This window comes from Olea europaea, chromosome 7 (assembly GCF_002742605.1).
Source record: "Olea europaea var. sylvestris chromosome 7, O_europaea_v1, whole genome shotgun sequence".
In the NCBI taxonomy this organism is placed as follows: Eukaryota; Viridiplantae; Streptophyta; class Magnoliopsida; order Lamiales; family Oleaceae; genus Olea; species Olea europaea.
The window spans coordinates 12,029,515-12,047,288 of NC_036243.1; the positions used below are offsets into that span (position 1 = coordinate 12,029,515).

Genomic DNA, 17,774 nt, shown 5'->3' on the forward strand with positions numbered 1-17,774 from the left:
TGTTTAGTTTGCAAGTACAAGATTTCACATTAAGCCCTTGTTTGGACTTCATTAAAATCAAATTTTGGAGAAAAATGCATTTGAAATGATGATTTTTTGAAGAATATGTGGTTAAAAAACAAGGAAAAGTTTTGAATTTTTGTATAATATTTTTTTTATTGGAAAATGTGTAGTTAAAAAGAAGGAAAAAAAATGCATTGTGAACAAAGTGGAGCTCAAACATTGGAAACGTCCTGAGCTTCTAGCCATCTCCAAAGGTTTCCACACAATTTGGTGTAAAATTATTCTCAATTGTTTTATACCGAACTTTATTTCACAAATTATATTATTAAAAATTTGTAAAATAGAAATTACGTCAAATAAAATAAAATATTGCATTTATTAATAAATTGAAAAGAAGAAGAAGAAGAAAATACTAAACATAATGCTGTCAATTATAAAACTTACAAGAAACGCAGAAGGAAAATCACATATATATGTTGTTCTAATGCTAATTTATTAATTATCAAATTTGTGAGTTTTGACTTTTTAATGAACAATTTAAATTTATTGTCGAAATAATTATTACTTATTAATTGATTAGAATTTAAAGATAAATATTAAATAAAAATAACTATTATATTAAAATAATTATGAATCAAATAAAATCTATTAATACTAAAATATTAAAAATGGACATAGAATAAAATAAAATCTATTAATACTAAAATATTAAAAATGGACATAGAAGGAAGAAACATTTTTTGTAAAGTGTAACCAAGGACAAAATTGGGTTATAAATAAAAATTCTTATATTTGGTGTAAATGAATATTGCACACCAATATGGTGTAACACGATTCAAAACACTATCTTTTGCATTTTATTTAAGGTACTATTTGAGGAGTTTTTACACTAAATTTGATGTTTTACATCAAATATAACCTTCCGTTGGTAGGGATGTCAAGCAAATCGAGCAGTTTGTTGGCTTGGTCACCCAACTCGTAGAAAATGAGCTTGTGGACAGCTTAGGCTCGTGGGTGGCAAGCTACGAGGTTGTGGCTCACCACTACAGTCCGTTTTGGTCACTGTATATAAGTTCAGTGATGATTTGCAAACTGTTACTAAATATATAAAAATGGCTATTCTGATAATTTTTTTCCTCATATATTACTCTATAAATGCCCTAATCTAATTTCAAATTTCTTCACACACCAACAATTCTCACTTTACTCCACATTCCACAATCTACTACATTCATTTCTAGCTTCAATTTCAATTATTCAATAATTTAATATCAATTATCACACTACAAATTTACAATTAAAGTCTTATATATAAAACTTTCTTTGAATTCTAAATTTCTTTCCATACTCTTTATTTACTCGTTTAGTTATTTAGTAGGTACTATACAGTCTACTATACAATTACAATACATATTTTATACATTTCATCACAATTTACAAATGGTTCTACACTCATTTGTTGATGGCTTATCACATATGATGCCGTAAAGTTAATTTCAGAATGAATTTATTGGTCCCAACGAAATACCCATTTCCGAAAATATTACAAATTTGAAAGTTCATAGAAGTATTAATCCAATTGATTTGAATATGTTGATGTTTTCGAATCAGAACATAATGGATTAGATATTCTCGATGCAATAGGGAAGTCGAAGGAAAAATATAGGCAAAATGTTAGGATTACGTTAAATTGATTCCAACGGGTCGTGTGATCGATGGAGTCATAGAGTCTAAAACAGTATGTAAATACTGTCAATAATGATTGGAATAACAAAAGGGCATTGGTACCACCCATTTCAACCGTTACTAGTGCGGCCAAACATGGGATCCTTGGTGTCTCCTAAACGCAAGTGTAATTTTGTAGTCCTACCGTCAATTCTACATCTACGACACTTTGCACGTGGACATATTCGGAGGAGAAAACTCGAATGGGAATGGTGAAGTTCTTTGTAGGTGTTGAGTTACCTCTAGCAACAACGGACAACCAGCATTTTGTCACCTACGTAAAATAGTACATTTAACCGAGGTACATTGGGGTAAGTAGAAACATTGTTGGTTCTGATACAATTAATTATTCACTAACAAAGAAACAATTGATTATCAATTTTCAAAAATATTGGGGTGTTATATCTTTAATTTCGGATTTATGGGAATTGATTAATAAAAGAGGTTATATAGCTGCAACTGTACACTACATAAACTCACTTTGGTGTATGCATAAAATATTATTGCTTTTAAAATTCCCTAGTTCCCTCACAATGCTAACAATATATTTATCGCTATTATGAAAATTGTGCAAAATGAGTTGAAGTATATTAAGAATGAAATTCAAAGAATTAGGGATGCACTAATATATATATCATGATTTTACCTAGTAGAAAACAATCTTTTGAGAAATTTTTGTTGAATTTGGAATGACGGATATGAAAAAAATTGTTAGTGACGTAAAACATAGATGAAAATCTACTTGAATGTTTAATAATTGAATTTTATAACAATAGGCACATTAGAATCGATGATGATACTATTTTGAATGAATCTGATTGGCTTTTTACTTTTAAAATTAAATAATTTTGACTAGATTTTATGACTATAAATATTTTATCTGGAGTGTACTATCTCACTAGTTGTATGGTACTTGAACGTCTTTATATAGTTGCAATGGCTTTTCATAACATACAAAAATGACCTCTATTTTAGTGAAATTATATATTTTGTGGAATTATAGTTTAGAAAATATTAGGAAGACTTACCTATGTTTTTTCTTTTAGCATGCATTATGGACCACCGATACAATTTATCAGGTACTAAATATATAATTAATCAGATTTCAAAAACTTTAAATTTTAATGCCTGTCACTTATAAAAATTTAGAATAAACTTTTTGTGAAATGTATGTATTACATGCAAAACGAATGGGTGCAAATATTATTTGGGTACCTTTTGCACCTACTCCTCCTGCTGATATTGAAGAAAATGATGTTAAAATATTAAATTTATTTGAAAGCATTAATACATATAGATAAGATGCAATAGGCTCTTCTAGTAATAGTATGTTTACTGCATATAATTAGGCATCGGTCCAAATATATTACCTGCTGAATTACTTAATTACTTTAATCATAATATGCCTTATAATAAATCAATTAAAAAGAGTTTTAGAAGAAGTTAGGGTCCGTTTGATTGCGAAGATGGAATTTGGGTGGAAAGAAAATGAATTCCAAGGAATTGAATTACCTAAAAATTATTTTCCTGTGAATTGTAAATTATTGTGTTTGATTTGTATAAATTTTCACGTGAAATTCGTTGAAATAAAAGTATTTTTTGGTATTCGTTTGACTTTTGTTTTACATGAAAATTGTCAATAAAGTGATAGATTTTATTGGTATTGGGGATGAAATTTGTTTCCATTGCCAAAAATTTTTTTTTAAAGAAAATCGTCTATCTTTTGGTGTTTGTTTGGCTTTATTTTACATAGAAATTATCAATTAAATGGAATTTCTTTTTTACAGTCATTCTTAAAATTTGTTTCCATTAACAGAAAAAATAAAAAAATAAAATAAAATGTTACAGTACTGAGAATTAGAATTCTCACCATATATTGGTGAGAAATCCAATTCAAGGAAAAGGTGGAATTCGGCTGAGGTGGCAAGAAAGTTGGAAATTGAATTCTAGGGAAAAAATGGTATCAAACAATGCAAAAGTGGAAGTTGAAAAATCAATTCCTAGTTCCATGGAAAAACATGGTTAATCAAATAGGGCCTAATTGAATGCTGCAGCAAGTACAAACGACGATTGCCAAGTACAAACGACGATTGCAGTGGTTTATGTGATTGTAAAAGACCTACTATTACTTTCGTTCAGCATTATAGCTTCGGAGTTTGCTTTTAATGCAGGTAAGAGGGTTTTGTTCGAGGGCAGGATCCTACTGAAAGAAGATATTTTCGAAGCATTAATATTTGTGTAGCATTGGCAATACGCTCATTTTTTGGTTGCAAGATAAATATGTTGAAATTGTATGTTGTCAAGTAAGTGATATATAATTTAACCATATTAATAAAATTTGTTATTTTATAATACTGTTATTAATTTTTATAAAAGATTGTACACGTAACAAGTTGTTTGTGTACCTGCATACTTGAAATTTAAGTATTCTAAAAGAAAAAGAAAGAAAAAAGATGAGCTCGCGAGCAGAGCTTGGCCCTTAAGGAACAAGCCGAGCACGCCCAGTTTGGCTCGACTCATTGCCACCTCTACCCATTGGAGATGCCCTAAAAGTTTGCAAAGTTAACAATCGGATTTATAATGTGGGATCGGAGTAAAGGCTCAAATTTCTATGGGCTTATTTGAAATTTATTTTGCGTAAAAACCTTATTTGAGAAAATTATCTTTTATTTGAGGATGCATCAATCTCCATTTGATGGTCAACCACTCATTCTCTTAATAAAATAATTTTGTACGTAAACTCATATTTTTTCTTACTTTTTAACCACATATTCTTTCAAAAATCACTATTATAAAACTCATTTTAATAACAAAATGGGGCAAGATGCTTGACTTATTTTTATAAATTATGAGAATTTCATAGGAGCATTAAAACTTAAAACTTTTAATCATAATTCATGAAATGTGTTCAATTTATTTCACGTTCAAATCATTGAGTGCCTTAATAATTTGCTTATTTATGTGAAAAATGACTTGGCCATGATGTGATAGGAATGGCTATACTAAAACGAATTTACGAGTCTTGGCAAGCTTTGGACATTAGCTAGCCGTAAAAGAAGCATTATGACTTAAAGATTTGTTAAATGAAATAAATTAACCGTCTCATCCTGTAGTAATTTATTCTGATGGTCAAAGCGTCATTCATTTATGTAAGAATTCAGTCTTTTATAAAAGGTATATTGATATGAGATTATATTTTTTACAGACATAATTGCAAATGAATTTGTATTGCTTGAGAAAATCCTTACTGAATTTAACCCACCTGACATGGGGGTTAAGGTACTACCTTTAAACAAATTTAGATCCTGATTAAAATTGTTGAACATTGATACTGTTTAACTGGTGCTGATGATACTACAATATGAAATTATTGGAGTGAGATGTTTGTCTTGTTACCGTGTTTTGTAATATCATTGGCATCAAGGAGGAGAATTGTTGAGCTACGATGACAAATCATTTCCAATTATTTTCCCTGGTCTACAATGATAAATGAGCCTAATTGGTACAATTGGTAAGCTAGCTATTGCCTAACAGTTTGATATGTGTAGCCCATGACCTAAACCAATTATAAATGGCTGAAATCGCATTTTTGAATTGCTACTTTAGTTATAGAAGAAATGGATTAGTTGCTAGTTGCTCTGGACCATTAATCAGTTAATCTTGATCTGAGATCAGCATTGATGTTTAAGGGTATAAATAAAATCCATTAGGATTTGTCCATTCATTCCAAACGTCTGATTGTTGTGTAGTGGTTAGGGGTTCTCTTTGTTTTTGTTCATTTTCTCTATTCATCTTCAACTTCTGCTTGGATGGGTTCCTGAGTGTTTTGAGAGTGCATTCTTGTGTGAATCTTTGGGATTCAGCGTGAGAGTCTTTAGGTTGAGGTTACACTCTATCGGAGTAATTTCAACTGTGCCATTTGGGATTAAAATTATTTATTATGGAGACATTGATTTCTCTCTACTATGATGCTTCTGGAACTCCTATAATTTATTATATTTTTGTTTCCTTGTTTTCGTTTGGTTCAGAAACTAGTACTTGTATACTATGAAAACTCGAGATGTTCAGTAGCAGTCAAATCTTGTAGTTAAGCTGTAGAACCTACATATGGTTTGACAATCTATTGCTAGTTATAGTAAATCAAATTTGAGTGTCCGGTCTATGACTTCTTGTGAGGTTTAGCATTGTCACCTTTTTACTCATTCGTTCCCAATTCAATTGGTATGCGTATTATTGTACTTTTCAACTAGAGTTCATTAAAAGGACAAAGACTAGGCCCAAGTTAAAGGTTCCTAAAAAACTAAGAGCTATTCTTGGGTGACAACCCCCTAGACGTCTGGGAGTTGTCACAAGAACTTTAGCAAAAAACTAATATATAGTAGCAGAGGCTTGTCAAATCAAAAAAATGCCTCAGTTGTTGAGGCTCACCCAAATAGAGAAGTCAAGGACTAACACTAGATCAAAAACCTGATTAGAGGCCTCGGCCAAAGACGTGATTAGAGGCCTTGGATCGAACATGGACATGGTCAGTGGCAAGCTTTGACAAATCAACCTAAATTTTAGTGCACTGAACCCTTGCGCCTAAACAACGAATTCGAGAAAAGTGTCTGAAAGTGTTGGTCCCAGAGTTGATATAATCTTGAAGTTTAATGGTTTATTCTCGAATCAAAATTATTTCAGAAATAATATAGCGTAAACAAAAGTAAGAACACGATATGTTTTGCTCCAAAATGGAGCCCGAATGTTCAGTTCAAGGACCTAATCACCCGTTGAGCCTCAATCAAGAGATATGCTCGAGTTTCCACTAATTTCACAAAGAATCAGTACAGGATGTTCGCAGAAATCAGGGATTTCTTCATCTTTTTCTAGCCTCTATTTCATACAGATTTCCTTTCAACAATATCACACAGATCACTCAACTTTACAATTCTTACATAAAGGACTTTCAAAATCACACAGATTTCATATTACATTTTCAGAGAAAGGAGAGAGACGAAAGAACTCCCACACAGAGAGAAAGACTGAAGGTTTTAGAGAAAATCAGAGAGCGTATGCCAAAAGCCAGATGACCAAGGGTCAAGTAAGTATCAAACAGTTGGACCGACCTTATCTAACGGTTGGGGGTGTGCCACGTGTACGGCACACACCCAACCATAGGAGGCAGATAAATCGTGAAACCAAAAATGCGAGAAATGTTAAGTTTGGGCTCCTTGTTTGTTTAATTCAATAAGGGGCCCAAAGTAGGAAATAGTGAGGCAGCCCAACACTTTTAACATTCTCCACCTTGCTGAACTATTTCTTTGTTTCAACTAGTGGATTCAAATATTTCTTGATTTCATTTAGCTCTACAGTACCTGAAAAAAGAAAAATTTAAAGTTAGTATTATTCTCAACAAATGAGTTATACCTAATTTAATTTAGGTTATATTCAAAATTTTCAAACAGTTCTTAAATTTGTTAAGTGTCAAAATTTTTGTTCCAAGGTGAGAGGGATTACATTCTGTAGGAATTCTAATTAGACTGATTAATCCTTTTTCAACTATATTCCTAACAAAATGAAATTTTATATCAACATGCTTTGTCCTATCATGATAAACAGGATTTTTACTTAAATGAATTACACTTTGATTATCAGTATGAATGCTAACAGATTCATTTACAAAACCAATTTCATTTAACAGTCCTCTTAATCATATGCTCTCTTTCACAGCATCACATGCAGCAATATACTCAGCCTCTATTGAGGACAATGTAACTAATTTTTGCAGTTGAGATTTCCAACTAATACAAGCATTACACAAAGTAAAAATATAAGAGGATGTAGACCTTCTTTTATCAAGATCACCAGCAAAATCTGAATCAGTGTACCCCTTTAAAATTATGCCTTCATTATTTCTTTTAAACTTTAGTCCCAAGTCAATTGAGCCTTTCAAGTATCTCATCATCCACTTTATAGCTATCCAGTGAGTTTCCCCAGGATTAGCCGTAAACCTACTTAGGATGCTGATACCATGAGCTAAGTCGGGTCTAGTACAAACCATGAGGTACATAATGAATCCTACAGCATTAGCATAGGGAATATTTTCCATTCTTTTCAATTCATCATTAGACTTAGGTGATTGATCACTAGAAAGTTTAAAATGATTTGCAATAGGTAAGGAGATAGATTTGCAATCAGACATAGAAAATTTTTCAAGTATTTTCTGTATATATGCAGATTGTTTTAAAATTAGGGTACAACTAGATCTATCCCTTTCTATTTCCATACCAAGAATTCTTTTGGCTAGACCTAAATCTTTCATTTCAAATTCAGATTTTAGCTTTGATTTAACAAATTCAATTTCAGATTTATCATGACAGGCAAGTAACATATCATCTACATACAATAACAGATATATAGATTCAGGTCTTCCTGACCCTTTGAGAAACAAACGGGAGTCATAGCTGCTTTTCTCAAAACCCATGGTCTGAATATATGAATTAAATTTTAGGTACCACTGTCTGGGAGCCTATTTCAACCCATATAGGGACTTTTTTAACAAACAAACCTTTTCAGTTTTGGACTTTACTTCATAGCCCTTAGGTTGATTCATGTATATGACTTCATCAAGGTCACCATTTAGGAAAGCTGTTTTAACATCAAGTTGTTCCAGGTCCCAGTTAAAGTGGGCAGTTAAGGCCAATAAAATTCTGATTGAGGTATATTTGACAACTGGTGAAAAAATCTCATTAAAATCTATTCCCTCCTTTTGGGTAAAACCTTTAGCCACTAACCTGTCTTTATATCTTTTATTTTCTGTTTTACAGTCTCCTTGTTTTATTTTAAAAATCCATTTACAGTCAATTACCCTTTTATCTTTAGGTTTGTTGACAAGAACCCAGGTTTTATTTTTGATTAAAGAATCAATTTCCTCATTCATAGCCTCCTTCCAAAGCTTAGAGTCAGGACTATTTGTTGCTTCTTCAAAATTTTCGGGTTCAGAATTTAAGGAGTCTAAAACAGAAAACATGGTGATAAAGTCATTATTACTGAATCTGGTAGAAGGTATTATATTCCTTCTTTCTCTATCCCTTGTAAGTTGATAATCAGCAAGAGATGGGTTTAATGATTCAGTCTCAGATTCTGAATCATTATGATTATTATCATTACTAGATTGAGTAGACTCCACCTCAATCAAATCATGTTGATCTATATCAGTTCCATTTTGATCTTCGACTAAGTTTTCTCTCACAAGTGAAGATTCTCTTGATTTAGGAATTAATGAACTATTACAAGGAAATATATTTTCATTGAAGATGACATTTCTGCTTAATATAACCTTGTAACCATGTTGCTCTTTAACCCAAAGTCTATAACCCTTGATTTCCTCCCCATAACCCAGAAAAATACATTTTAAGGATCTAGGTTCTAATTTTCCTTCATTTTGATGTGAATAGGCAGTACAACCAAACACCTTGAGTTTACTATAATCTGGAATTTTTCCTGACCACAGTTTTTCAGGAATGTTGAAATCAATAGCATTAGATGGACTTCTATTTATCAAATAAGTTGCAGTTTTTAGGGCTTCCTCCCAAAAAAGTTTTGGAAGACCAGAACTGTAAAGTATACACCTAACTCTTTCCAATAGAGTTCTATTCATCCTTTCAGCAACTCCATTTTGTTGGGGAGTGTAAGTCACAGTTCTGTGTCTTAAGATACTAAACTCTTTACAAAAAGAATTAAATTCAGAGTTATAGAACTCAAGTCCATTATCTGTTCTAAGTGCTTTGATTTTCTTATTTGTTTGATTTTCAGTCATCAATTTCCAATGTTTAAAATTTTGAAAGGTGTCAGATTTTTGTTTTAGAAGAAAAGTCCATATTTTTCTTGAAAAATCATCTACTATTAGTAGATAAAATCTATATCCACTTAGAGTATTTACAATGGCTGGTCCCCAAAGATCAGCATGTAAATAGTCTAAGATGGAGGTAGATTTGTGAAGTCCAGATTTGAAGGGCATTTTTGTTTGTTTTCCAATTATACAGTCTTCACAGAAATCTAACTTTTCAATGTTATCATTCCCAAGGCATCCAAATTTATTTAAGGAAATTAATCCTTTTCAGAAATGTGGCCAAACCTTCTGTGCCAGATTAAGGATTTGTTTAAGGAAGTGTTCAAAGCAGTAGCACTGTGACCTACTAAAGGTTCAGCGCAAATGGTATAGATACCATTTATCTTAGGAGAGGAAATAATATTTCCGTTATCAAGGTTAAGTCTTAAGAAACCTTTGTGGATTATGATGTTATAGTTATCATCTAATTCTCCCAAAGAGATTAGATTTCTTTTGAGTTCAGGAACAAATCTAGTATTTATCAGTTCAAGAATGCAATTGTTGCTCAATAGTAATTTCAATTTCTCTATTCCTTTAATTTGACAACTCATGTCATTTCCCATTTGAATCTTCCCCCCATCAAGTTCAACAAATTCAGAGAACCAATCTCTAATAGGGCACATGTGGAAGGTACAACCAAAATCAAGAACCCATTCTTTTGGATCCCTTCTGGTAGTATTAACCAGGACAGCCCCCTGTATGTCAGGGTCATGGGTGCAGGCAATTGCTGCAGACCTATTGGCATTACTCTTTTCTTTTGAGTCAGACATTTTCTTAAAACAGTCTTTTATTAGATGTCCAGTCTTCCCATAGTAATAGCACTTCCTAACTTGATTCTTATTCTTCACTTGATTCATGCTTTTATCCTTAAATTTTTTATTCACATATTTTCCCCTTTTTGAGAAGGTAAAATTGCACTGATTTAGCTTTTTAACCCGAGGAGGTTTTTCTTAATATGTAGGCCCTCACCACCTTTAATGTAATTAAAGTCAAGTTGTAGTTCAAGATCTTTATTCCTTAAGGCAGTGGTTATTATGTCAATAGTAAGATCCTCTCTCCCTTATTCTAGGGCATTTCTAATATCCCTATATTTCTCACTCAGAGAATTTAATAGGCCAACAACTTGTTGTTGATCAGAAAGTTCTTCGTCACAGTTTGCTAAATCTTGAGTTAGTTTTGTATATTTGTCAATGTTGTCTTCTAAACTGCAAGAGGGATCAAACCTAAAGTTATAGAACTGTCTTAGGAGATAACACTTATTTGGCATTGTTTTGGTTAAGTATAGAGTTTCTAATTTTGTCCACAATGCATCAGCAGTAATAGTTTCACCTACTTTTCTTATTACACTATCAGATAGGTGCAGAAAAATGGTGCTCCAGGCAATCTCAGTTAGTTCTAGTCTCCTATAGGCACTGATCTCAGCAGCCAGGTGCCATCAAGTGCACCAGCACATCTTTGTTGCACCAACAGAGCTCTCATTTTCTGGCGCCAGAGACTAAAGTCTCCAGTGCCATTCCAAATTTCAACATCAAATTTTTGAGTAGAAGACATATTGACAGATTATTTTCAAAACTATAACAATGCAGCACACAGAGTATTATTTCTACAAGTTTTGAATACAATGATCAATAACTAATAACAGGATTAATACGCACTTATTTAACAACCTAAGGAGTGTTAATCCTGGTTTCCACTACCCTCTCAGATTCCCAGATCCTCGCAGGAGATCTTGGACAAAGGTGAGTAGAGGCAGATTACTTACCTTAATGACTGGGTCCAAGAAATTATTTAATATATATTGACTAACTAAAAAATAAATTTTTGGGTTTAGAGGTTACTATAGTCTGAAATATTAATTTCAGAATAAGAGATTAATCAGTAAGTAGCAAGAAATTGAAACAGAACTCTGAGTCAGACACAAGAACCCTCCAAGTTGCAGTGATTCAGTATGAACTCAGTGAAACTCAGGTTGAGTCAACTCAGCTCACCCAACTCAGTATGAGCAGCACCGATTTTCCAAGAACAGAGTACATAAACAACAGATCAAAGCGAGTTAGTGTCGAGTTATATCATATATATCAAGATTATTCAAAGATTAATAAAGCAGTAACTAGATCTTGCAAGATCTTCAAGAAGATTTCAGATCTGACCAGTCAGTTACCAGTCGAAAAGTGAATCAAGTACGACAAAAAAAATTCCAGAGAGTTTTCTTTACAAATATATGAGAACACTTCAGATCGTGCAAGTTCAGAACGAGAAAAAATTTTACAAAACACAAAATTTTTAAAAAAACTGCTCTGATACCACTTGTTGGTCCCAGAGTTGATATAATCTTGAAGTTTAATGGTTTATTCTCGAATCAAAATTATTTCAGAAATAATATAGCGTAAACAAAAGTAAGAACACAAGATATGTTTTGCTCCAAAATGGAGCCCGGATGTTCAGTCCAAGGACCTAATCACCTGTTGAGCCTCAATCAAAAGATATGCTCGAGTTTCTACTAATTTCAAAAAGAATCAGTACAGGATGTTCGAAGAAATCAGGGATTTCTTCATCTTTTTCTAGCCTCTATTTCACACAGATTTCCTTTCAACAATATCACACAGATCACTCAACTTTACAATCCTTACATAAAGGACTTTCAAAATCACACAGATTTCATATTACATTTTCAGAGAAAGGAGAGAGACGAAAGAACTCCCACACAGAGAGAAAGACTGAAGGTTCTAGAGAAAATCAGAGAGCGTATGCCAAAAGCCAGACGACCAAGGGTCAAGTAAGTATCAAACAGTTGGACCGACCTTATCTAACGATTGGGGGTGTGCCACGTGTACGGCACACACCCAACCATAGGAGGCAGATAAATCGTGAAACCAAAAACGCGAGAAATGTTAAGTTTGGGCTCCTTGTTTGTTTAATTCAATAAGGGGCCCAAAGTAGGAAATTGTGAGGCAGGCCAACACTTTTAACAAAAAGCATGAACATCCATTAGCTTTGAAAATAAAACTTAATTATAACTTTCAATATAATGATGAGAAATGTTAATTCATGAAAATGACTAGAATGACATCATAAATTGCCTATAAATAGTCAATTGCACAGTAAAATAAAGGGTTTGAATTCTATCCTAAAATAGCTTATAAGCAAAACTTAATTATGATTTTCAACATAATGATGAGGAATCTCAACTCACGAAAATGACAGAAACGGCCTCATAAATCACTTATAAATAGACCATTCAAAATAAACAAAGGATCCGAATTCTATTTTAAAAAACCTGGAGATTGAAAGAAAATCTCTAATAAAAATGCTTCAAATTGAGAGTATTTGGGGTCGGGCCTCTCGAGAATTGAAAGAGTATATCTGATCGAGAAATAATTTTGAGTTGAGAGAATGCTAGAATCTCAATCTCTCTCTCATGGCTTTGAAATGCATAAAAAATTTCTACAAAATGGAAAACCTTGCCGAAATTGAGAGAGACAAATAATGTCGTTGACTTTAAAAAAAAAACTACACTTTCAAGTCAATCGTTTGGCACTGTCTACGGAACTTTTACCCAAGTCAAAATATTTAAGAAAAAAGAAAAGCCTATAAACCGAACACAATAAGGATTGACAGATTGGGAGCTCTTTCTTTTTTTTTTAATAGTAACTGGGAGGTCTTTTTTTTTTTTTTTTTAATGATAGGGGAACTCGTAGCCGTTACCATTCGAGTGCTCATTGGGTAGCCTCACGGGTTGATGCAATAGCCTGCAAACAACGACAGTCAGGTAAACCGCACTTGGCAAGCCCGGTGTAACAGGTTCAACTGAGAAAGTGTTGATAGGGAGAATTGAACTCGTGACCAAAGACCTCCGCACTAATTGGGAGCTCTTTCTTAAAAATAGGTTGAACCCCAATGTTGAGGACCCCCACTATCTCGCCCCTAGAGTTTTGTGAAGGAGTTAAATCGCAGGATGTGCTCCAACAGGCAAGGGAACAAGAGTTGCGTGTACACTATGCCTACAAGGAATCCAATTCCATGTCTCAGAAATCAAACTCCCACACTGCGGTTGTCAGCAAAGTATAAGATAACCTCACTCCTATCATTTACACCATTGAGCTATGCCCCGGGAGGCAACCGAGAGCTCTTTCTTGATTCTATGAGCAGTGATTCATGGCCATTTTTAGTTTATGGAGTGATTTTTTTGATTAATTTCATTAATGAACAATACTCTGGCACGCATACTAGCTATGTGATAATTAGATTCATGTACTAGGAGAAAGATTTTTAATTCCTTAAGCGAAAAAATATTTGACTAGTGGTTCCGGGGTTTCTTATGGGCACAAGCACCCAAGGTAATTTAGTCTCATTGTTTTTCATTATCTACAAACTGCCTTTTTCCTAGGTGATCATTTTGTGAGTGAAAGCAAATCAAGCAACAATAAGAACCAGAGAAGCAGGCATGATAATCCTACTAACTTAACATAAAGGAATACTCGAAGAAGAAGAAATCTAAGGTTATCGAGAAGAATGGTCAGTTTAACTCAAAAAACTGACATGGCTACCCAGAGCCGGTCTTGTTATTTTCGAGGCCTAGGGTGAACTTTGTAAATTAGGCCCCCCAAAGTCAACGTAAATATAAAATTCAATGGTGTATTATGCAACCGATCGTTAACTTAAAACTAAACAATAAAACAACAAACAAAATATTGATTAAAATCCAAGCACGTTAAAAACCCATTTGAAATGGCAAGAACTGTTCAACCCGTTCATCCTACTAGCAATTTTTTTTCTGTTTGCACTCTCTGTCCAGTTAAAATAAACAATTAAGCATACAAAATAAGTAGAAACTCCCATAAGTTCTTCTTAAAAACTATAATTTCCATTAAGTCCAAAACGGCAAAACCTAGAAACCCAAAACTTACAATTTTCCCCTTTTACCGCTAATATAGGATACCATTTTACAGACACTGGAAATAGCTCGAGGTCTTCCCTTGAAGGGGAAAGACGACTCTTCAAAAATGGTCGACCTTGAGGGTGCCGTTTCTGCTCGGGATCTGAGGATCGTCGACCTAGAGGAGGAACGTGCTCAGCTGTTGAGGGAGTGCGAGCATATGCGAAATGATCTTCGCAATGCTCAGGATGAGGCTAGTACTGCGAAGGCTGAGGCTAAGCACTTCAAACTCGAGCTCGAGTGCAATCAAAAGGATTTGGATGCAAAGCTGGCCAATGCTCGGGAGGAGGCAGTCGAGGACTTTAAGAAGTCTGACGCCTTCAATGAGTTGAAGGGCGAGTATGCTATGGGCTCTTACTTTCATGCCCTGAAGGAAGCTCGAGCTTTCATTCGTCTGAGGCTAGATGCTCGCCCTGAGGATCTGAAGTAAATCCCCGAGGTGGCTGACAACCTTCATCTTTCAGAGTCTTAAGAAAACGCTGGGGATGAAGACGTCGACATTGAGGGTGATGATGTCGAGGAAGGTCAAGGCAGTCAGAACACCGACGCCTAATCCCTGAGGATCCTCTTCTTTTTGTAATTGTAATTTTTTTTTGATGTAAAATGCCCGATCTTAATGGAAATAGTTTTTCCTTTCCACTGAGCTCATTCTGTATTACCGTCGTGTTTCTATTTCATATGCATCGAACTTTCATTAACCAATATCTCGACGACCGAGAAGGATTAAATATCTCGATGACAAAGACAATTAATTATCTCGACGACTAAGAAGATTAATTATCACGACGACATTATTGAATTAATATCCCGACGACTAAATAATCATGACGATTGAGAAAAAACAATTTGATTTTTAAGCAAGTCATAATGCCGAGGACAATAGCGAATAGTTTAACACCTTGACGGTAAAACTTTCCCGATGTTTATATTGAATTACCTCGAGGACTAATCGCGATGGGTGGTAACCTCGGGGTGTTCGAAGAATTGTGACCGACCTTTGTACATAAGTTTATCCCGAGCTTTCACTTTCCAGCCTTGGACAAAAATACAATGATATATGGTCGGGATGTATGTCCTCGGGATTTATACTTGTGCTATACTATTTTGATGTGCTGATTATGAGCTCTAAGATTTTGGTGCTTGCACGAGGCAAGGCTTACATGCTTGCTCGGGGCAAGGCTTTAAACTGCTTGCTCGAGGGAAAAGCTTACATTGGCTTGTCAAGGACAAGGCTTAAGGGGGCTTGCTCGAGGGCAAGGCTTACATTGGCTTGTCAAGGACAATGCTTAAGGTGGCTTGCTCGACACCAAGACTTAAGGTGGCTTGCTCGACGCAAAGCAAACTATCGGGCTGTTATACCCGAGGTTTGGATTCATTAATTGTTTGGACTGGACTTGGATTTATATTGTATCCAAGCTGCCTACGTACCCAAACGGGATCAAGCCGAACGTAGTTCATTACAAAAGAAAATGGAAAACATGCATGGGCACGCAGGCCTGCTAAACTAGAAATAAAATGTAAGGGCACGTAGGCCCGGAGAACCAAAAATAACATTCAGAAGAAAAAATGCAGAAAAAGAAAATCTCCTAAATGGCGTCGGGAATGTTACTTGTAATATATTTTTAGATTGTCGGCATTCCAGGGCCTCGGAAGAGGTCTACCCGAAGTGTCTCTTAGGCTGTATGCTCCTTTGCGAACCTGTTGTATGACCTCAAAGGGCCCTTCCCAGATGGGCCCGAGCTTCCCTGGGGGGTGGCCTGCTGTGTCGGCCCTCCTCAAGACCAAATCGCCAGCTCTGAACCTTCGAGCCTTGACTTTGCTATTAAAATGTTTTGCTGTCTTAGTTTGGTAAGAGGCCACCTTTATAGCGGCTTGCTCCCGTACTTCTTCCAAGAGATCAAGATGTTCAGTTGTATGCTCCGAGGTTTCTAGCACGAGCCTTCTATGGCTTGACAGTCTAATTTCCACTGGGATCATTGCTTCAATGCCATAGGCTAACATAAAAGGGGTTTCTCTTATGGTTGTCCTATGAGTTGTTCTATACGTCTAAAGTATAGAAGGCAGCTCGTCGAACCAAGAACCCCTAGCATTGCTTATTCTTGTTCGGAGGTCTTGTAATATGATTCGATTTGTTACCTCGGCCAGACCATTGCTCTGAGGATGCAAAACTGATGTCAGACGGTGATCAATCCCAAGGTTTAAGCAAAAGTTTCTAACTGTTGATTGTCAAATTGCCTGCCATTGTCGGTGATGAGGACCTTTGGTATCCTAAACCTGCAAATGATAGACCTCCAAGTGAAGGCTCTTAGCTTGGGCTCTGATATTGTGGCGAGAGGTTCGACCTCTACCCATTTTGTGAATTACTCTACTGCTACAGCAACAAACTTTAATTGACCTCTTGCCACAGGAAAGGGGCCGAGGATGTCAACTCCCCATTGTTTAAACGGGGCCGAACAGTTAATGTTGGTGAGGTCTTCGGCTGGCGAGTGGATAACATTACCAAACCTCTGGCACCTATCACATCTTTTAACATATTCTGAGGCGTCTTTTTTTTATAGTTGGCCAGTAGTACCCATATCGTACGAGTTTAAAGGCCAAGACCCTGGCTCCTTGATGATTCCCGCACACACCTTCATGAACTTCAGCAAGGGCCTGGGATAATTCTGATGGTCTGAGGCACCTTAGGTATGGAAGAGTAATACTTCTGCGAAAGAGGACACCGCTGATCATACAGTACCTAGGTGCTCGGGCTCTGATGCTTCTAGCCAACCTGGCATCGCTTGGTAGATTTCCACTTGTGATGAATTCTATGATTGGGTCCATCCAGGATGGTTCGTTGTCAATGTCCATGATATCAAAGATTTGATTGATGCTGGGTTCTGTGATGATTTTAATGTGAACTGTTCTATCAAGGCTGTCTACCCCCATGAACACAAGCCTGGATAATGCGTCGGCTTTTCCGTTGTCCTTTCGAGCAATTTTTGCAATTTCACAACTCTTGAATTTTCGTTGAAGATCCTGAACATTCATACAGTACAAACTCATTTTGTCGTCCTTTCTTTCAAATGATCCTTCAATTTGTCCGACCACCAGTTGTGAATCGCTGAATATCTTTACGAACTTGAGCTCAAGGCAAAGGGCTAGCTCCAGAGCAATAACAACGGCCTCATACTCGGCCTTGTTGTTGGTTGCTTCAAACTCGAACCTGAGAGCACATTGGATCTCTGTTTGTTTGTTAGG

General features: G+C 35.2%; 1 protein-coding gene across 1 annotated transcript; it reads right to left on the reverse strand.

Moving 5' to 3' along the window:
* Window positions 1–16,139: 16,139 nt before the first annotated feature.
* LOC111397900 lies at window positions 16,140–16,886 on the reverse strand. Its single transcript, XM_023024864.1, has 3 exons — window positions 16,809–16,886; window positions 16,671–16,688; window positions 16,140–16,580 (listed from the first exon to the last, which is right to left on the reverse strand). The coding sequence occupies exons 1-3, from the start codon at window positions 16,884–16,886 to the stop codon at window positions 16,140–16,142; spliced, it is 537 nt and encodes a 178-aa protein (XP_022880632.1).
* Between the last annotated feature and the right edge of the window lie 888 nt (window positions 16,887–17,774).